This window comes from Denticeps clupeoides, chromosome 11 (assembly GCF_900700375.1).
Source record: "Denticeps clupeoides chromosome 11, fDenClu1.1, whole genome shotgun sequence".
NCBI lineage: Eukaryota > Metazoa > Chordata > Actinopteri > Clupeiformes > Denticipitidae > Denticeps > Denticeps clupeoides.
Window position 1 is genome coordinate 19,541,615 of NC_041717.1, and position 21,653 is coordinate 19,563,267.

Consider the following 21,653-nt stretch of genomic DNA (forward strand, 5'->3'; position numbering starts at 1 on the left):
CCACAAACCTGAGTTCTTTCTTAATCTATTGCTAACGTACGTAAAACTCGTACCTGAGAGCATGAAGCCCGGAAGGTGCTTGAAGGTTCAACCACGTAAACCAATTCTTCACTTTTTCTTCGTGTGTTTTTTTCTTGTTGCTTTTAGTTTCTATCGTGTGAAAAAAACGGACGTCTGATACCTTCCTTTAGGCCTCGACCAGGCCGAGTCCGACTTCTTAGGTTTCTTTCAATCAGCCCCTTAAGGAATCATAAATTTCTAATGGGCTTTGGCCGACATGCACCCCCTGTTCTTCAGTACAATGAATTCTTAAACGCTAGCTGCTTATTCATCTTTTTCGCACAAACGTACATCGCCTGCCCCGTCAAACGCCTGCTTTTTTGGCACGTGACGTCCGGCCTACTTCTGTGGCCTCTTAAAATAACCGTGAATAATCCTTTCTCTCCCAGGAAGTGTGTCCTACATACAGGGCTGTGCCATTCGGCCCTGGACCGGGAAGAGCTGGTTGCAGGCTGGCATGGCGATGCCACGTCTAGCGGTCCTGTCGACGGGCATCAGCTGGTGTGCGTCTCCTTTCTGAAGACAGTATTTTTTTTTTGTAAGGCAAATTCTCATTAAATTGCACATTGCTTGAGTATGAATGTGTTTTTGTTTTATTTAAAATTTTTTTACTCTTATTGCTATGTATTATATGCCCATATTGTTTTATATTTACATTTACAGCATTTACCAGACTGCCTTATCCAGAGCGACTTACAATCGGTATTTACAGGGACAGTCCCCCCCTGGAGACACTCAGGGTTAAGTGTCTTGCTCAGGGTCACGATGGTAGTAAGTGGGGTTTGAACCTGGGTCTTCTGGTTCATAGGCGAGTGTGTTACCCGCTAGGCTACTAAGGCATCGGTACTCAGATTCTAGGCATTTTTACGTATTTTAATAGCAATTCACATAAGTGACATTCAAACACATGCATTGAGATTATTGAGACCAAAATCAGATCGGGAATGTGATGAGGAATAAAATATAAAAACTGATGGCAGGCATCCAAATACAATCGAAAGTGCTTGTTATGCATGTTAATGAAATGTCATTTTATGGATCAACTGGAAATATTTGTCAGTTGGTATGGAGACAACACTAACTAAATGGTAGTCTTTCAACGATCCTTACACAATGTTGATTCAGCGTCTCTTTTCGAACATAGACATTCCTGAAGAACTGAATTGTGGGTCCATAGCTTCCCGATGCTTGCTGCAGAAAGTGAACATTTCAAGCACAGAGTAAGCAGCAGCCTATCAAATCCCTTGATGCAATTCCATTGGGTTTGTTGTGGCATAAGCTATTGGGTGACACTCCTGTGCTCCCTGCATGGGAGACTTGCCCACCCGCAAATGTTGTCAATGCGTAAATATTCCAGTAGGTAATTTAAATTAGAAGTTGTTGATGCAATTTTTCATCCATTGCTGGATGCATTTTATGATTGCCGCTTCAGCATGACAGTCCCCAAACTTTCACAGACCGTGTTGTTCATGAAATGTATATTTGCACTGCATGCAAGTGTTTCAATTTGAGAAAGAACTATGATGAAAAACCTGGCCATTCAAAACTGAGAGTGTCCACCATGCATCGATGAGGCTTAACATCGGCAACAGCAACCAAATCATAGTGCAAGTGAGCAGGACTCTTCTCACGTCCAAGTCTCCTCTGAGCGTGCGGGCGGGTTACATCACAGCCTCCGGCGTTCCTAAAAAAGGATACGGCCACATTGAGGGCACAGTCCGGAACCTGATACTGGGGCAGCAGCGGAGAGCCAGACGCTGTCAACAGAACCTTTAAAACAGGAATGTGCTCGAAGGAGAGAGTGCGTCCGAGGGGCTTCTCATGGCATGTGGCGCTAAGACAACTGTGAAGAAACAAGGGTCACGTTTACTGGAAGGGGGTGCCAAATTTGGCATTGCGCTACGATATATATCCATCACATTAATCCTTTCTGGGGACTTCAAATTGTAGCACTGTGTGTGTTTTTTTTTTTTTTTTTTTTTTTTCTTACTTGTATGTGGCAACATAAAATACAAAATTCTCATCAAGCCCCAAGTTGGAGCTGCGAGGTGAGTCTCATGAGTGAACTTCAAAAATAGGGCCCTGATGTTGCATCAAGTTTAAAAAAAAAAAAAAAATCTTAAATCCCGAAATATGATATCTGTTATAATACCTCTTTAAGAATGACAGACCCGTCCAAGCCTCTATAGATAGATCCAGATCATTCATTGATTTACACTTCACATGGGTCATTCTGGCTCAACTCAACATACATTTTAGTTGCAGGTAGATTTTCGCATTGTAAAGATACAGGCGTCTGAAAATGAACAACCACCGATCTCAATTTTTTAAAGTATATGTACTAGATGGTGAATGGTTTTTGAGTTGAGCAAACACCTGTTTTTGGATTTATCCATATAACAGATACACAGTCATGCCTCTTTTTCTGGTTTAAGCTGAAGAGGCTTCACACCTCCTGTAATGCAACCTTCCCATGGAAAGTGGCAGCCATAGCACCCATGGGAGAAGAGACAAGCTGGAGCGAGACGTGCTAAGTGGAGCAGGTGCTGCAATCAAAGCAGTGTCCCGGGTAGAAGACCTCGCCACATCTCCGATGTCAGGGTGTGTCAGCGGGGCAGGATAGGGTGTCTTTCGGGTGAATATTTACTGTTGTGGTGTTTTGGGGTCTCACACTGATGGATCGCTTGTTAGGTGCAGACAGGTCATTTTGGAGGCAGGGGAAGAATTTTATATGTGTGTTTGAAGATGAAACATACTGGTTTGGGGTTCAGATGTCAGAGGGCACTAAAAAATGAAGTGATTGTGAAACACTGTAGCATAGCACACGGTGCACAACAAAAAAGCTGCATGCCCAATGTGGGGCTTGAACCCACAACGCTGAAATTAAAGGTGTCAAGCTTATAAAAGCTTATAAACCAACATAGTGCTTGAACCCAAGACCCTGAAATTACAAGTGTCAAATGTTACCAACTGAGCTAGCCGGGCACAAAAAGCTGAATGCCCAACGTGGGGCTTGAACCCACAACCTTGAAATTACAAATGTCAAGCTTTTTATAGGTAAGCACCTAACATGGGGCTTGAACCCACAACCATGAAATGACGTGTCAAACCTTGCAAACTAGGCTCAGACCCAACGACCCTGAGACTAAGAGTCTCATGATCTACCGAATGAGCTAGCAGGCACATAAATGCTAAGTGCCCAAAGTGGGGCTTGAACCCACGACCCTAAAATTACAAGTGTCAAGCTTGTAAAAGATAAGTACCTAATATGGGGCTTGAACCCACAACCATGAAATGACGTGTCAAACCTTGCAAACTAAGCTAGCGGGGTACAAAAAACAGAACGCCCAACGTGGGTCTTGAACAAATGACCTTGAGATTAAGAGTCTCATGCTTCAAGCTGCCCAGGCACCAAAAGGTAAGCACCCAATGTGGGGCTCGAACCCATGACCGATTGAGGTAGCCGAGCACAAAAAACTGAATGCCCAATTTGGGCCTTGAACCCTTGACACTGAAATTACAAGTGTCAAGCTTGTAAAAGTTAAGCGCCCAACATGGGGCTTGAACCAACGACCCTGAGATTAAAAGTCTCATGCACTACCGACTGAGCTACCCAGGCTGAAAAATCTGAAGGCCCAACGTGGGGCCTGAAACCACGACCATGAAGTTACAAGTGTCAAACAATACCAACTGAGCTAGCCGGGCAAAAAAAGCTGAACGCCCAATGTGGGGCTTGAACCCATGACCATGAAATTACAAGTGTCAAACGTTACCAACTAAGCTAGCTGGGCCCAAATCGCTGAATGCCCAACATAGGACTCGAGCCCACGACCTTGAGATTAAGAGTCTCATGCTTCAACAACTGAGCTACCCAGGCACAAAAAGATAAGCGCCCAACATGGGGTTAGAACCCACGACCCTAAAATTACAAGTGTCAAGCTTGTAAAAGAGGAACACCCAACATGGGGCTTGAACCCACAACCCTAAGATTAAGAATTTCATGCTCTATTGACAGTTAGCTGGGCACAAAAGGCTGAGCACCCAACGTGGGGCTTGAACCCACAACCCTAAGATTAAGAATTTCATGCTCTATTGACAGTTAGCTGGGCACAAAAGGCTGAGCACCCAACGTGGGGCTTGAACCCACAACCCTAAGATTAAGAATTTCATGCTCTATTGACAGAGTTAGCTGGGCACAAAATGCTGAGCACCCAACCTGGGGCTTGAAGTGTCAAACTAGTAAAAGCTGATAACCCAACACAGGGCTTGAACCCACAACCATGAAATTACAAGTGTCAAGCTTGTAAAAGATGAGCAGCCAACATGGGGCTTGAACCCCATGAGTCTCATGCTCAACCGACTAAACAAGCCTTGAACCTACAACCATGAAATTAAAAGTGACAAACGTTACCAACTGAGCTAGCCAGGCGCAAAAAGCTGAATGCCCAACAAGGGGCTTGGACCCATGACCCTGAAATTGCAAGAGTCAAACTTGATAAACAGTCACAAAAAGCAGAACGTCCAACCAGGGTCTTGAACACACGACCTTGAGATTAAGAGTCTCATGCTTCAACGACTGAGCAACCCAGGCATTAAAAGGTAAGTGCCCAATGTGGGGCTCGAACCCATGACCGACTGAGCTAGCAGAGCACAAAAAACGGAATGCCCAACGTGGGCCTTGAACCCATGACACAGAAATTACAAGTGTCAAGCTTGTAAAAGTTGAGAGGCCAACATGGGGCTTGAACCAACGACCGTGAGATTAAGAGTCTCATGCTCAACTGACTAAGATAGCCAGGCACAAAAAGATGAATTTCCTTTGTGGGGTTTGAACCCACAGCTGTGAAATTAAAAGTTACCAACTAAGCTAGCCGGGCGCAAAAAGCTGAAGGACCAACAAGGGGCTTGGACCCATGACCCTGAAATTACAAGAGTCAAACTTGACAAAAATAGAGAGAAAAATAGAGCAGACTCGAAAACCCGGAAAATCCGTTTTCGATGGAAAACAGCTGGGAAAGAAAGTTAAAGTCCCTTCCCCACATGAGAACAGATCTGTATACAACAAAGGCAAAGAAATGTCATGGCTCCGCGACGTCCCATCTTACAGAAGGCCGCTTGATCCCCTGGGTCACTCGAGTATTCAGGGTCCATGGGGATCACAATTGGTTCGTCCTTCCTGGTCAGTTGGGAATTCAAATGTAGCCGATAGTGGTGGTTCCGTGTCCTTTACAATCTTCAGGCATCTTATAAGTGTAAGGAAAGGAAATTACAAGTGTAAAGCTTGTAAAAGATGAGCACCCAAAATGGGGCTTTAACCCACGATCCTGAGATTAAGAGTCTCATGCGGTGCTGACTGAGATAGCCAGGCATGAAAGCTGAATGCCCAACATGGAGCTTGAACCTACAACCCTGAAACTGCAAGTGTCAAGCTTGTTAATGTTGAGCCCCCAAAGTGGGGCTTGAACCCACGGCCCTGAAATTACAAGAGTCAAGCTTTACCAACTGAGATAAACAGTCACAAAAAGCAGAACGCCCAACCTGGGTCTTGAACAAATGACCTTGACATTAGGAGTCTCATGCTTCAACAACTGAGCTACCCAGGCACAAAAAGATAAGCGCCCAAGGTGGGGCTCGAACCCACGACCTACTGAGCTAGCCAGGCACAAAAAACTCAATGCCCACCGTGGGGCTTCAACCCATGACCCTGAAATTACAAGTGTCAAACTTGTAAGAGATGAGCGCCCAACGTGGGGCTTGAACCAACAACCGTGAATTTACATGTGTCAAACCTTACCAACTGAACTAGCCAAAAGGTGAACACCCAACATGGGACTTGAACCCATAACCCTGAGATAAAGAGGATCATGCTCTACCGACTGAGCTAGCCAGGCACAAAAACATGAGCACACAATGTAGGCCTTAAACCCACGACCCTGAACTTTAAAGTGTCAAGCTTTACCAACCGAGGAAAGCTTACATATTGTTGCATAACGATTAATGTTATAAAATTGATATCGTAATGCTGATTCATCCTTTGACGTGCTGTTTTATTGGTCAAAATATCCACTGATAATCCTCTGGAAAAGTTAGTCAATTAATTTTCTCATTCTGCTGTTTACATTATCCATAAGAACTCGTAATGTTTCGTGATAAAATATTCATCACGATGAGTTTTTATGGCATCTTGTCCACCCAGGTCTTGCAACTGTGTCCAGTGTGCAAAGCCAATTTCACTCGTATCTATGCATGAGGCCACGTCTCCAATCTTACTGTGCCGTGCAAGAGAAAGCTCAGAACTGGACACTGTTCCAACGCAGCGTGACCTCGCTTGGTCTCCTAATCCAGCGTAGGTGTAGGTTTTCATCTGCTGGTCATGTCTCTGCTTTAAATAATTCAGCGGCCAGCGGAATGTTAACATCAGATAAACGTATTACATCGTCCTCGTTGGGAGGTTTCAATGAATAAACTTCATCAGGGTGTAAAATGAGGAACCAACACGTGTGTAAATAGTCGTGTAAAAGACATTACTTAATAAGCGAAAGTGAATAAGGAAGCAGATATTGTTCCTGTTGAATGAGCTATAATGTAAAATGATTTTTATTTTATTCTTCACCATCACACCCCACTTAAAATATACATATTTTTACGTCCAATTATGAAAGTGTCCTGTGGGTATTTGTTCCTGGTTCATAACATGTTCTAGACGATGTTGATTCCCCCATTAAGCCAGAAGTTTGGAACAATAAAATGAATATTAGGATGCATGCTTTCTTTTATTGTACACAAAAAGAGGATTGATTTTTTTTGGAGAATCACGGCATGTGTATTTTTGTGCTGTGATCTTTTTCAGCTACGGCTCTATGCTGAGAATTTCACAGACTGTTTAGAATGGAACAGGGACCCTATGGACTATAGTGTGGTGTCACAAAAAAAAAATTATTCATATAGCGACTGGTTCCATGGACAACACATTTTTTGCAATCTGTACAGATTTGCTGTTTCATCATCTGATAATCCACACACATTATGTGTAGATTTGTCAAATTATTTCTCAGAATGGACCATAGTTGAACGATCGCCTCATATATTCGTTTCTGCTCATCCTGTATGTTGACAAGCCTCAACTCTGGTGGTAGCACCACATGAAAGTTCCAGGCTCAAACCCCACTTACTACCATCGTGTCCCTGAGCAAGACACTTAACACCGAGTGTCTCCAGGGGAGGACTGTCCCTGTCACTACTGATTGTAAGTCGCTCTGGATAAGGGCGTCTGGAAAACATTTGTGCATCTACCAAACACAGCAGTGTTCTTCGGGCAAGATACCAACCAAAGCCAAAGTGTTTCATGCATGAAGGTTAGGTCAGGGTGTCACGGCCCTAAAAATGGCAGTACTGGCCATGGCCGGGCTCAGATGAAAATACGTCCCCAGACACGCTGCTATTTATGCTGCTCAGATAATTACATCTTTACACCAGAGAGAGAGAACGCACATCTGGCGTCATCGTTCATATATAATTGAGACATGGGCACATTAATGTGTTCTATATATATATATATATATACACAGTACAGGCCAAAGGTTTGGACGCACCTTCTCATTCAACGTGTTGTCTTTATTTTCATGACCATTTACGTTGGTAGATTCTCACTGAAGGCATCAAAACTATGAATGAACACGTGTGGAGTTATGTACTTAACAAAAAAAGGTGAAGTAACTGAAAACGCTTTTTATATTCTAGTTTCTTTGATCTGATTACTGCTTTGCACGCTCTTGGCATTCTCTCGATATATATATAATGGGGGATCTGTGTGAAACATTATTTCAGTACGCTGTACACTGTGTATCTTGAATCTTGAACCTCTACCGCTGGCCAGAGTTGGTGAGGCGCATGACGTCAAACGGCGCCCCCTGGCGGCCGCGGGCGGAATCAAACATGGCCGCCTTGGCGACCGGCGGCGTCGCATGCAAACAAAGACAGGTAACGTTCTATAAAGGTGGATCTGCGTGCATTTTACCCCAGGGCAAGCACGAATAAACTTTAAGACAGGGTTTCTGGGCGCCGAAGACGCGTCAGTTAATTCGCAGACTCGTTGCCACCGACACGTGGCTTTGTTGTGTAGTTGTATAGCTATGTTATATATATATAAAAAAAACCCAGACGCGTTTGTTGCATTAAGTGCATGTTGCACGGAGCTCCTGTGTTCCCCGTATTTATTCCGATTGCACAGTAAACACTTGTACTGTTTCAGAGCGCAGACGGAGCTGGCGGCGCCGGGTTTGCTAGAAAAGCTGCGCAGCTGAAAACGCTGTGAGTGTCTGACCCAGTTCCTCATTCAACCCACACAACCCCCCTTTTCTATTCTATTCCACACTCAACGTTTCTGGGGGGCAGATCTGATTGGAATCAGCCTCTGGAGACGCCTTGTGGGACGCTGGTGGCCTAGTGGGTAATCAGAAGGTTGCGGGTTCGAATCCTGAACGCAAGGTGCCACCGAGCAAAGCACCGTCCCCACACACTGCTCCCCGGGAGCCGGTCATGGCCGCCCACTGCTCACCGAGGGTGATGGTTAAAAGCGGAGGGAACATTTCACTGTGCCGTGTTTCATAATGACAATTGCTTCACTGTGACTTGTGCAGGGTGGAAAAGTGTGAAAAGGAAGTCTGGCTGAGAAGCTGTCCGAGCCACGCTTTCGGAGCCCTGGAGGAGGCGCACGTCACACTTAAAGAGGAGCTGAATGCTGAAAGTACGTGCAAGCAGGGGTTGGACCTTTAAAATAAAAAAATTCAAAGGTTTCAATTTTTTTGGTTGTTGTCTACAGATATACGAGTGCAACAGCATCTGATGAAAATCAACCAAGCCGTCAGCAGGTTCCAGAGGGACCTGTGTGATGCAAGGCCCTCTGACCTCCGTAGGTCAACGTCCAGATCACGCCACGTCACGTTGGCCAGAACTGCGCACTGACACTTTTCTTTCATTTTTTTGTACTATTTTAAAGTGATTGAGAAGCTGAAAGCAACCATGACGGAGGTTGAGGACATGATCAGCGGTTTCAGGGAGCAGCAGCATCAAAGGTACATTGCTGTAAATGTGTCCTCACCCACCTTTAGTATTTAACACTACTCGATCCACATTTTTTTTACTCTATCCACGTAGTTTTATTATAAGAATAACAACAAGAACAACATTTATTTCTTATATAACCCAAAATCACATACAGTACGTCTCAATGGGCTTTGACGGACCCTACAGTTGACACCCCCCACACTTGACCCTTCTGCACACAAGGAAAAACTCTACAGAAAAAAAACTCTAGGAGATATAAAAAAAAAAAGAAACGTTGGGAAGGAGTGATGCAGAGAGGGACCCCCTTCCAGGGTAGAGTGAGCCTGCAAGTGGTGTCAGTGCAGGGTTGGTGATGGTTTGTCCAATAAGAAAAAAAGTCCTACAGTTGTAGAGGTGGAGAAGTCCAGAGTGTAGTCCAGTGTCATGGTCTACATTACGTGTCCATTATGATGCTGCTGGTCCATATGAAGATCCCTGAAGCTGTGGTTGTTATGGTGGTGGTGGTGGCTGTGGTGACCCTCTGGTTCGTTTCAACCAGGATTTATCTGCTCTTCACTGGGGTCTGCCGGTAGTCTGTGCGCTTGATTCCATGTCTCGGAGAAAAACAAACAGAAGCAGTGGCAGATGGTGGCACTGTACGACCGATACTGAAATACGTGGTAATAGTGGTATATTGGTGCTACAGTGGCCCGGTACCCTGACTAGGACAGCCTAACCAGGGTGAATTTAACACTGTCTGTGTTTGACTAGGTGACGGTGTGATAACAGAAGGCCGGAGAAAACAGATGTACTTTAAATATATTAAATATTATAGATATAGATTTTATATACGACGGAAAGGCGGCCTTTTCAAAATTTCATGTATGTAGCATCTTATACTGTTGGATGTGGAAGTTTGTGTTTATCACGGCACATTCACAGATTCCCTGCATCCTTCTCAGCGTCAGTCCACTGTCCTCCTTTCCACGCAGCTTCGAGGAACTGCTGAAAGAAGAGAGAACCTGCTGGCAGCAGGTCTGTGCCTTTCAGAAGAAGATCGAAACCTGGTCTTTTGCTTCAAAACCAGGCGCCGCGCTGCCCCGCGGCCCCTCAAGCGCGGTCCTGAAGGCGGGACTTCCTCCTGAGGTGAGCGCTCTGGAGACCTTCCTGCAGCAGACCGGCGGGCAGCACGGGGGGTGGGATCAGTACGACCACCAGAGCTTCCTCAAGCTGTGGACCAGGCATGGTGGGAAGGCTTCCTACAGGAGGGAGGCGGCGCTGCATCTGCCCCACAGGACCGAGGAGGAGGTCCGACTGCATGAGGACTGGTTCCTGATGCTCAGAGAGCTGCAGGAGAAGAAGAGAGAGGTGACCCGTAATTCATCTTCTACATCCATCATACAGTAGGACCCTGACCCTACAGTTCCAAATTTGAACTCCTCAGGCCATCGACCGGTGGAGGACATGCAGACAAAAGGAGAAGCAGCAGCAACTGCAGAAGCACGAGGAGCAGCAGGAGGAAGAGAGGAGGAACAGGGGGTCGGTGGAGGAGCAGAAACGCTTGACACAGCAGGAGAGGATGGGCGCCGCCAAGCAGCTGCAGGAGTGGAGGAACCAACGGGAACACCGCCGGCAAGAGGTGGAAGATCAGAAGATGAAGGAGGAGTTAGAGAGGAGGAGGAAGGCCCAGGAGGAGCGTAGGAAGCAGGCGGAGGTCAAGCTCGCAGTGCAGGCCCACTGCCAGCAGAGGAAGGAACAGGAGGAGCAACGTCTCCTGGAGAAGGAGGCCCGGGACCATGTGGAGATGGAGGAGAGGAGGAGAGAGGCGTCCCAACTGATCCAGCACTTCCAGGAGAGGGTGAGCGTCTCCCTTTTCTTCAGACCCCCTTTCTGTTCCATTTGTACTGGACTCAGTGGCTCTCCTGTTCGTCCAGGATCTACATAAGCTGGGAGCGAAGCTGCAGAAGAAGCAGCAGAGGGAGCTGGAAGATCTGGAGAAAGAGAAGAGGCAGGCTGTGCTGAAAGAGAAGGTCAGAACCCTCTACAGACAGGAAGGGAAAGGATCGTCCAGCAGTTTACAGAGTAAAATATACTAAGCGCAACGAAATTCTTACTTGAGCACCATCTCTACAGACAAGAACGCCAAAATGGCGCAACAATACCAAAAAAACACAGCCTGCCAATATATATAATATTTTTTATATATCTGCCAGTATGAGTATAAATAAATATCTAAGTAAGTAAAGTTAAGTAACATGGGTGTGTAAGTTCCAGCATTGTCCTGTCCTGTTACTCTGCTGCATTGAATGGTCATTTTTTACTGGTCTGAATATCAGCAGACCAGCAGTGCTGTGTGTTGACAGTGTGTGTGTGTGTGTGTGCGCGCGCGTGTGTGTGTGTGTGTGTGTGTGTGTGTGTGTGTGTGTTTTTTCCCTGGTTCAGGCCGAAGCTCACATCAGCAGAGATCCTGCAAGGCTCTGGAGACCAACAAAAGGATGGGAGGAGCGCCTGAAGGACATCGGACCGACGGGCGGGGGACCAGTCCTGCAGATGTTCCACAGGTACGCGGCTTCGCAGCTAAACGCTGACTTGCACACTCGAGTTGAGTGTAACGGACCTGTTTTTTTTGTTTTTTTTTTGTCCTTTTTCCGTCCCTGCAGGGCTGTGCCGAGCTGGAGGCAGGGCTTGTAGGACAGTCCTGTCCCAACTTCACAAGCTGACATGACACCATCACAAAGCCTTAATAAACGTGTCCTTGTTTATAGTGAAAGTTGATGACTAATTTGTTCTGTGTGTGACGTGAAAAAACATGAATATGCACTTAATAAAACACTAATTAAACATGCTAATGAAAATTATCATAGGTGACAGTGAAATGTGTCCTCTGCATTTAACAATCACCCTTAGATGGCAGCCATGCACCTTGACTGTTCAGGATTTTGTAAAGGTACAACGTCACTTGCTGGTTCTGACACCCATATAATTCTATCCTTTACTGTGTGAACTTTCAGAGGTGGACAAGGGGTCGCCTTTCTGCCATGACCAGCGGTCTGATGTTCAGCTGTTTATGCTACAGAACATTTACTGGAGCAGAGAAGCTCATCCAGCAGTTATATAGAGGGAACACCTGACTAGTTCTGTTTCTCTAGAGACCAAGTCATCTACAGACTGTCTACAGACTCGCGTTATAAAAGGTGCCACGTGTGCGCCATGTAACGCTGGGCTGAAAAAACTGGTCTTTTACACACGTTGACTTATTAATCGCACATTTGGTGGGTCGAATGTTTTTTTTATTCATTTGGAGTTATTTGGACACCAAATGTCAGTAAATTACTTTATTTGAAGGTAGCAACAAAAAGGTAGGCTGTTGTTTTTAACATTATTTAAATGAACCCATTACATGCATTTTATTAAACTTTTAGATTTGTCACATATAGATAAATTTTTTATGCAACAACAAAAATATATTGCAGAAAAGAACCAAAATATCAATAACTGTATTAAGCATGCACTTTTTCAAATAATTATTTTGTGCTGAAATTATAATGTATTTTATGTACACAAGTTTCATAAAATCATAAAAAATATGTTAACCACCAATCCCACCAATTCTAAGCAAGTGAAAGATATATGAGTAGCGAGTAACTGTGTGACCCCGTGGCGTGTGTGTGTGAGGCTACTTTAATTTGCAGAGGGACACGGTGCTGCCCGAGCTGCAAGTCCCCATGGAAAAGCCGAACCCTGGATACAGGGGCTCGGTGAACGTGGCGTGGAAGGTGTGCAGGTGGGTCAGGCGGCCAGAGGAGACGCTGTAGAAGGACAGGGTGCCGGCCGTCCAGTCCAAATACACTCCGACCCTGTTGGAGGGGGTGCTGGGGACGGGGATGTGAGTGTGGTCGTTGTTGTGGTAGGCGCCGTAGCCGTAATCGGCGCACTGCAGGCTCCAGGACTGGACGTTCTGGCCCAGCCAGCCGTCACAACCGTGTCTTGTCCTGCTGATCCCTTTATACGTCACGGCCACGTAGACGTCGAACCCGCTCCACTCCATCTCCCAGTAGCAGCGAGTGCACAGAGCCTCCCTGCAGAGCACCTGCTCCCCGTGCCGAAACCGCTCCGGGCCGTCGGGGTACGGCAGCTCCTCCGGCACGCCGGTCACCGTCCGGCCCTCCTCAGACAGGGACAGTTGGTTGTACGCCGTGTTCGGGTCCAGTGTGAGCGCGCAGGCATCTGCAGACATTACGAAATGAAGGATCAAGCCATCCCTCTACCCGGTAGAGTCTACCGGGTCAAATGATCTGGTAGTGGTAGTAGCCTAGTGGGTAACACACTCGCCTATGAACCAGAAGACCCGGGTTCAAATCCCACTTACTACCATCGTGTCCCTGAGCAAGACACTTAACCCTAAAATTGCTCCAGGGAGACTGTCCCTGTAACTACTGATTGTAAGTTGCTCTGGATAAGGGCGTCTGATAAATGCTGTAAATGTAAATTTAAATGATCTGTTCGGTCAGTGCTCCTCTTTCCCACGCTTGTCTGCCATAGTTCTGATGCCCAACAAACTAGGCCCACAAGCTAACTTTTATTATTTATTATTCTACATGAACTTTGGGGTATTTAGTGTACATTTACAAGTGTTAAGAATGACTTGTCATGCTTAATTAACTGCAAAATGTAATTATTTTCACATACACACCATCATTTTTTGTCAGATGCATCAGACTTTTCCTGTTTATTAGTAGGTGTGTATGTGTTTGTGTGTGTGTGTGTGTGTGTGTGTGTGTGTGTGTGTGTGGGTGGGTGTGTGTACTCACATTGTATAAAGTCATCTCTTGTCTTGGGCTCAGGATACAGCAAAATCTGAACATTTATTACTGTGGCAAGAGAAAAAAAGGAAATAGATGAGGCTGCGGCTACAAGTATTCTGTTAATTCTAATGTTAATTCTATGTTTGTATAACTTTCATTGTTATAACGAAATCCCATGTTAACAGGGTCCTTTAATACAGCCTCTGTTAGATTAAATACATTAACATCCCTAATGGAAATTTAACATTTGGCCTTTCTTTTTAATCAACATTCAATTAAGATTGGGGCGGTGGTGGCCTAACAGATAAGGAAGCAGCCCGAGCCGCCAAGGTGCCACTGAGGTGCCACTGAGCAAAGCACCGTCCCCACAAACTGCTCCCCGGGCGCCTGTCATGGATGCCTACTGCTCACCAAGGGTGATGGTTAAATACAGAGGACACATTTCGATGTGTCACCGTGTGCTGCGCTGTCACTTCACTTTCACTTTTTTTACCTGCTGCAGAAACCCTGTTTATTTCCTGTTTGCTGAAATCTTCCAGTCGCTCCTTCAGATTAGAGACAGACTTTATTACAGGATCAAAAGACACATTTTGATTGACGGTGATGTTGGGGAGATCTTTAGATCCAGGAGGAGCACAGAGAGACGGGAACCTCTACAGAGACAAACAGACAAGAGACGGAGAGTTGGACAGAGACTTTAAATACACTTTACTGGGGAGAAGTGAAGAGCAGCTCCATAGGAGAGAAGTTTGTGAGGGACGCCGCCTTCTGTAGATGATCAGAGAGCAGTGATGTTACCTGGAGGAAATGGATGTGGTCTTCTGTGTGTGAAAGCTGCTCCAGCTCAGCGTCTCTCCTCCTCAGATCAATGATCTCCTGCTCCAGCAGCTCCAGGCGTCCTTCAGCCAGACTCAGTTCAGCCTTCTCCTGATCTCTGATCATCTTACACACCTCAGAGCGCATCTTCTCAATGGAGTGGATCATCTGAGTAAAGATCTTCTCACTGTCCATCACTGCTGCCTGTGCAGAGCGCTGTTAGGAGACACACAGAGAGGATGGGGTCCATTTGAAGCAGCAGACCTTCACTCAGCTCCTACTGGGACCCCAGACAGCAGCCTGGTCCCCACAGTGTGGTGTCTCAGTGGGATTGAAAGTGTCCCAACACTGAGTTCCTCACTAGCTGACTGGAGGAGAGACCTGACTGAGTCCTGAAATGTCTCTTCTCCTCATCTCACTTCTCACCTTGAGAGTCTCCACAGCCTCTCTCAGCTCCTGCAGCTCCTGCTCTTTCTCCACCAACAGCTTCTGTAGAAGAACAATACATTGCACTGAATTATATAAAAGTGCAGTCCAAAGGCACTGTCTCTTCAACCAAGAAAGACAAAGAGAATGAGGACAAAACTGATATACACACACAAAACTGTTGTTGCAGGACATTGTTGTTGCAATGTCCAATGCAAACTACTGTCATGGTGCCCACTGCTCACCAAGGGTGATGGTTAAATACAGAGGACACGGTTCATTTACTTCCATACTTCACTTTATCCTCATACGACAAATACGAAATATGTGTCTTGCATTGGATTCTTCAAAATGGCTCCATCTTGGTGTCAAATGTCATGTGGCTCAGGACGTGCCATCATGTGACGTGAGATGGTTTTAGCAGGGTTAATGTTTTGCTTTAATACAAAGCAGGAGAGGACCTACCAGACCCCTGTCATCAACAGGAGCCCAGTGGAGAGAGTGGACAGCTTCCGTTACCTCGGTGTTAACATCACGCAGGACCTGTCATGGTCCTGTCACATCAACACCGTGGTGAAAAAGACCCGGCAGCGTCTCTACCACCTCAGACGCCTGAGAGACTTCAGACTGCCCTCCAAGGTGCTCAGGAACTTCTACTCCTGCACCATAGAGAGCATCCTGACGGGAAATATCTCAACCTGTTTCGGGAACAGCACCATGCAGGACAGGCGAGCCCTACAGAGGGTGGTTCGATCAGCCGAACGAATCATCTGTACCAAGCTCCCTGACCTTCAATCTATCTACAGCAAACGGTGCTGCACCAGGGCCAGGAAGATAGTGAAGGACCTCACCCACCCCAACAATGGACTCTTCTCTCTGCTGCGATCAGGGAAGCGCTTTCGCTCCCTGAAGTCCAACACAGAGAGAATGAGGAGGAGCTTCTTCCCGCAGGCTGTCCAAGCTCTCAACATCAAGAGTACATAGAACTCATGCACTTTCACCTCCAATCACTCCGGACTCTTTTGCACAAAACCACTTTGCACAAAATCACTTTGCACAAAATGACTCTGCGCTTTTTAGGTCCTTACTGCTCTTTCTTTATGGCTCTTTCTTCTTTCTTTAAACATTGTAAAAACTGTAACTCATTTGCACACCTTCACCCTACCAGTTACACATATTTTATGTTAAAGACGTAAAAGTGTAATACTTGGTTATGTTTGCAATATTTGCATATTGGTTCACTGTTTACTTGCAACTTTTGCAATACTGTGGTCTGTAGCAGTTGCAGAAAGCATTTCACTGCACATCATACCGTGTATGACTGTGTATGTGACAAATAAAATTTGAATTTGAATTAATTTCATGCAGACAAGAACATCATGAAGTGAACACTAATATCAGTTTTAAAGCAGGTCAAAATAATAATAATAATGTATAATGGCCAGTTTTGTCTACTTTATTGAAGCAGAATTGTTACCTTATTCCCCATTTTCACAGCTGGAGCAGAGACAGTATCGTGGTTTTTGTGGTCATCCATTGTACAATGAAAGCAGATCAGACTTTTATCCGTTCGGCAAAAGACCTCCAGCAACTTGTGATGCTGAGAGCAGATCTTCTCCTGCAGTTGTCCAGTAGCATCAGTCACCGTGTGTTTTCCTCCTGGATTTACTTCATTATGAACTTTGAAGTGAGTCTCACAGTAAGAGACCAGACACACCAGGCAGGACTTGACAGCTTTGACTTTTCTCCCAGTGCAGACGTCACACTCCACATCTCCAGGTCCAGCGTAACAGAGAGCAGGAGGAGCAGCTTGGAGTCTCGTCTTCTTCACGTTCTCCACCAGTTCAGCAATAAGAGGGTTTTTGAAGAGAACAGGTCTTGGTGTGAAGGTGTGTCTGCACTGTGGACAGCTGTAGACGCCCTTCTGGTCTTCCTCATCCCAGCAGTTCTTAATGCAGCTCATACAGTAATTATGTCCACAGTGAAGAGCCACTGGATCCTTCAGAAGTTCCTGGCACACTGTACAAGTGACGGAATCCAGATTCGCGACCGTTCCTGACATTTTGCTGCTTTAGTGAAACACACAGACCCAGACAGGGAGCAGCATGACTCGGCACTGTCGTCTACAAAGCCCACAGGGGGCGGGACTTCCTGCTTCTTTGTGGGTAATGTGGGGGGGCGTGGCCAGCTGTGCCTGGAATGAGTGAAACCATTATTATTTTTTAATAGAGCAGATTATCAGGTTATTGAGGTTTTTAAATGTGTATTTGTAATAAATATGTCCTGTTTTGTTCTGTGAGCATATAAAACATTTCAGAATAAATAAAAAAACAGTTTGAGAAAAAAGCAGCAGAGTATTTTTGTGTGGCCAGAGCACCACACAATAGACAGAATGCCCTTTATTTTCACTATACGCATTTACGATGAGATTAAAAGCAACTCCTTCAATGCAGACATGAAAGTAGTACAACAAAAACACCCAAAATGTACAAAAATACAAAATACTATAAGGATTCAGGAAAGTGACAGCACTATGTACATATGGGAAGAATGAATAACTGGGTAAGGTTTTATATACACTGTGTGTGTGTGTATGTGTGTTTCACATTCCGGGACCAAGCCTTCCCACGTCCCAGACCAGGACTGAGATCACCTCACTAAATAGGGAGACGCCTGGAGTGAGTAAAATTCAAAATACCAGTTCCGTTGATATTGAACATTTTAATAAGGTTGATGTTGAAGATCTCTGTTGTTCTCCATAAAAGAGGAGTTAAAGTCCCTTCTGATCGTCACAAGGGAGGGGTTAAAGTCCCTTCCGCTTTCTGCTTTTATGGGGTAAGAGTGCGCCCTTTTAGGAAATCCATACAAGTAAAGTATAGAGGAGGTGTTTTAGGATTTTGCCGCCGTGACAAGAGTAAAATCCAGTGTAGAGATATCAGTGTAGAGGTCTCCACAGCCACCACCGTAAAGGCTGAAGCTTCAGGGGTCTTCAGGTGGACCAGTGACATTATGATGGTCATGCAATGTACACCATGGCACTGGACTATAACCTACTCTGCACTGTCCAGTACCTCCAAACATGCACAGATGCTCTTTACTGTACTTTGGACTTTTCCACCTCTACAACTGTTGGACGTCTTGGACAAATCATCACCAGCTCTGCACTGATTACAATTACAGGCTAACCCTACCCTAAAAGGCCGCCCCACTATGTATCACTCCTTCCCAAGGTTTCTTCCTTTCTTTTTTTCTCTCTCCCAGAGTTTTTCCTTGTGTGTAGAAGGGGGTGGGGTGTCAAATGCAGGGACTGTCAAAAACCACTGAGACGTACTGTATGTTATTATGGGCTACATAAGAAATACATGTTGTTGTTGAATTGAGTCCACTACTATAGCCTTGTTGGGCTCACATAAGTCCACACACAATGGGGTTTTACCGGATTTCTTCTGGACAACCCCTATTGGAGAATCCCATCTATTCTCTCAATCCCACCTCTACTGAATGCGGAGCAATGCAAATACAAACACTTCAAAAAAGGCCAGCAGTTCGCTGAAAGACCCTGGCAAACTTCATTTACACTTGTATCCAAAGCAACAGGCATTTGTAGAGAACTATAGAACAATGAACTGTTCACAATACATTTTTCAGACAAAGATAATACTTAATTTTCTTAATAAATTATATTTGTATTTAATTTTAAAAATTAACATTAATTTAAGTGCTTATTTTGAAAAATAACTACCGACAGTCCATACACAGAGGCATTTTGTATAGATTTGTCAAGAACTAAAGACATGAACTAACTATACATTATATTGTTTATTTGACTATAATAAATATATTCGACTGTGAATTCAAACATGCATTTTGTTCAAACATTTTGTTCTTTGTCTAGCCAATCACAAAGCTGCGGGTAAGTGCCAATCCTGGCACTGAAAATGGCGCCGTTGCTACTCGATTTGGACCAGTAACATGATTTGGACTGTGCATGCCTACAATTCAAGATTTGCACTACAGGTTTTGTATTTGAAAATCATTCTATCTTTGTAAAAAATTGCATACAAATACAGACACTTTGATGCATATTTCTGTTCAGAAATACAAATTGTTTTCAAACTCAAAACAAACTTCTTTTTACACATACAAATTGAAATGTACGAATACAGTTATGTATGGCTCTATTCCATAGTGAACTTGCAAGAAAAACGTTTTTATACAAATATTTTTTTTCTGTGATTCAAGCACAAAAATACCTGGCCATAATTAAATCCAAAATTAATTTAAAGGGAGAATATTATTTTAATCCATACATTTTTATTGATTTGAATTTTCATTGCAATGTGAGAATAAAAAAAATACAGTAATGTACGTCCATACCAATGCACACTTAGTGAAATGTGCATAAATAGATTTCATTTGCTGGTGCTTGTTCAGGGCTTGAAAAGTTAAAAAATATTGACATTTTTTTTCTTTCAGCTGCAAGCAATACAAAGCCACTTTAAAATGTTTCATATTATAGTAATAATTCATTCATGGTATAATTTCTTATTATTTGTGAACCATAATGTCGCAGCATTTTAACTTTTTGAGGCGTAACACCTTTTACAACCCTAAAATGAGATTTACAGTTTTAAGGAAAACCAAGAGGTCATGCCAGAAGGGATAAATGTTATTTTTAGAGGTGGGCATAGATTAATTTTCTTAATCTAGATTAATCTCACTGTAATCTTGGAATTTATCTAGATTAATCTAGAGCAAGCAAAATTAATCTAGATTCTAGATTTATTTACATTAATCTACATTAATCTAGATTTATTTACATTCATCTACATTCATCTAGATTAATCTAGTTTCTAGATTTATTTACATTCATCTACATTAATCTAGATTAAAATGGCTCATTTGAATTCTGCCGAAGGCATTCAGAATATGTGTGCTACCCAAATAATGACTAAAAGTAAGTCTTTGAGAGCGGGTTTCTAAAGCCAGGTGGCGCATTAGACCAGGGGCTCATCTCCTGTTTCCAAAATGCATCACAAACTGCTTGAGAAAGCTGTTCTACTATGATAATTGGTGATGAAAATAAATTATGTTCAATCAGATGTACTTGTGTTTACCAACTGTTTATTCAGTTAAATAGCTGCATCCATGTTACCACGTCACGTTTGATGCGGTAATTTCACAGTTCGAAGACTCGTTCTCGCCCCCTACAGTGCAATTCGGCTAGGTATACATCCACGCTAAAATATCAAGGTGAAAGTGATCATAGTGTAGCGGTTCTTCTTCTGCGTTGTGTAACTTTTTGATTCCGTTTCTTGAACCACAAATGATGAGCTGACACCCAAGAGATTTTCTGTGCAAAGTGTATTCTGTACAAAAAGCAAGGTCGCGTCAGAACATCGCGTCACATGTCGCGTCTTTCTGCACCTCTCTCTCATAACTCACGCCATGTGTTCAAGAGAACTGAACATTAACATAAAGCATTCACAATTTACAATACTGCATTTCTGTACAAAAAGCAAGGTCGCTTCAGAACATCGCGTCTTTCTGCACCTCTCTCTACAATATACAGTATTAAAAGAACATAAAAAAAATATTCACAAAATAACACACATGCAAAATATTCCTAATATGTACATAAATTAAAATGAAAGAAATAACATTTTGCACACAAACCCCACACACCTCACAACTCACGCCATGTGTCCAAGAGACCTGAACCGGGTCTCAAAAATAAATAAATAAGTCTTTAGGAAATAAGAAAATAAAAGACACAAGAAAGAAGAAATATAATTATAAATCTAGTGTAACCATTTAACTCCGGCACAATAGCTTGCGTAGTATAGACCCAGCTCCCAACCCAACTTTGTGAATAGATTAACGGCGATATTTTTTTTATCGCCGATAAGAGTCTCACGTTAACGCAGCACGTTAACGGCCCACCACTAGTTATTTTATTTTAATATTAGTTCATTCTGATGGTTAGACATGTCAGACAACTGAATAACAATTCATTTACATGATTACTCGATTTTAAAATTTTTTTATTTGTTTCTATTAAATTGATTTTATAAGAGAGTATGCATATTGTAAGTCATAGGTCATGCAATAGTAGCATTAATATCATAGTTTATAATTATTTATGAAGCATCACTTTGAAGTAAAGTACATAGTTATGAATTTCTTGTCATAATTCTTACCCCGATTTAGTCCCTAAATATCAAGAGGAGTAAAGAGACCCTACTTTGCAACTCCATGCAACATCATGTTTTGAGTTTACCATGCAAAACTGGAAAAAAAGTAGATTTGTTATCCATATGAGTTTTGGTCACCATCAAGGAATATATCATTCTTTCCAGACCTTCTCAGCATTCAGTCTCTTCCCCAGTGCAGCTTGATACTAATTTTTGACAAGAACTCTTCACTTTTACCAATTCAGTGTGGAAGGTGATTATAATTCCACTTGTGACACAAAACCCTGGGTAAAATGGTAGTCATTCA

The 21,653-nt window shown here is 43.8% G+C and overlaps 2 protein-coding genes and 1 non-coding gene across 3 annotated transcripts; 1 reads left to right on the forward strand and 2 right to left on the reverse strand.

The window, feature by feature from the left end:
- Nucleotides 1-3,606: 3,606 nt before the first annotated feature.
- trnak-uuu (transfer RNA lysine (anticodon UUU)) lies at nucleotides 3,607-3,679 on the reverse strand. The gene has a single exon. It is a non-coding gene; the product is annotated as a tRNA-Lys (tRNA).
- Nucleotides 3,680-7,965: 4,286 nt separating this feature from the next.
- On the forward strand, nucleotides 7,966-11,963 carry ccdc112 (coiled-coil domain containing 112). The gene is made up of 10 exons (XM_028995888.1): nucleotides 7,966-8,040; nucleotides 8,312-8,370; nucleotides 8,700-8,806; nucleotides 8,882-8,971; nucleotides 9,059-9,134; nucleotides 10,098-10,473; nucleotides 10,550-10,963; nucleotides 11,040-11,135; nucleotides 11,548-11,666; nucleotides 11,766-11,963. Exons 1-10 carry the CDS (start codon nucleotides 7,996-7,998, stop codon nucleotides 11,794-11,796), a joined length of 1,413 nt encoding a protein of 470 aa, XP_028851721.1. The 5' UTR covers nucleotides 7,966-7,995; the 3' UTR covers nucleotides 11,797-11,963.
- A 422-nt stretch (nucleotides 11,964-12,385) lies between these two features.
- On the reverse strand, nucleotides 12,386-17,271 carry LOC114799335 (tripartite motif-containing protein 16-like protein). The gene is made up of 6 exons (XM_028995887.1): nucleotides 16,630-17,271; nucleotides 15,153-15,215; nucleotides 14,709-14,942; nucleotides 14,404-14,563; nucleotides 13,917-13,976; nucleotides 12,386-13,332 (listed from the first exon to the last, which is right to left on the reverse strand). The coding sequence occupies exons 1-6, from the start codon at nucleotides 17,212-17,214 to the stop codon at nucleotides 12,782-12,784; spliced, it is 1,653 nt and encodes a 550-aa protein (XP_028851720.1). The 5' UTR covers nucleotides 17,215-17,271; the 3' UTR covers nucleotides 12,386-12,781.
- Nucleotides 17,272-21,653: the final 4,382 nt, after the last annotated feature.

Bases quoted from the DNA above. Each gene is read 5' to 3' on its own strand.
- ccdc112 (XM_028995888.1), top strand. From the start codon at position 7,996: ATGGCCGCCTTGGCGACCGGCGGCGTCGCATGCAAACAAAGACAG. The intron at 10,474-10,549 runs GTGACCCGTAAT...TGAACTCCTCAG, and splicing joins TGCAGGAGAAGAAGAGAGAG to GCCATCGACCGGTGGAGGAC. The intron at 11,667-11,765 runs GTACGCGGCTTC...CCGTCCCTGCAG, and splicing joins GTCCTGCAGATGTTCCACAG to GGCTGTGCCGAGCTGGAGGC.
- LOC114799335 (XM_028995887.1), bottom strand. From the start codon at position 17,214: ATGTCAGGAACGGTCGCGAATCTGGATTCCGTCACTTGTACAGTGTGC. The intron at 14,564-14,708 runs GTAACATCACTG...TTGTCTCTGTAG, and splicing joins ACCACATCCATTTCCTCCAG to AGGTTCCCGTCTCTCTGTGC. The intron at 13,333-13,916 runs GTGAGTACACAC...TAATGTCTGCAG, and splicing joins AAGAGATGACTTTATACAAT to ATGCCTGCGCGCTCACACTG.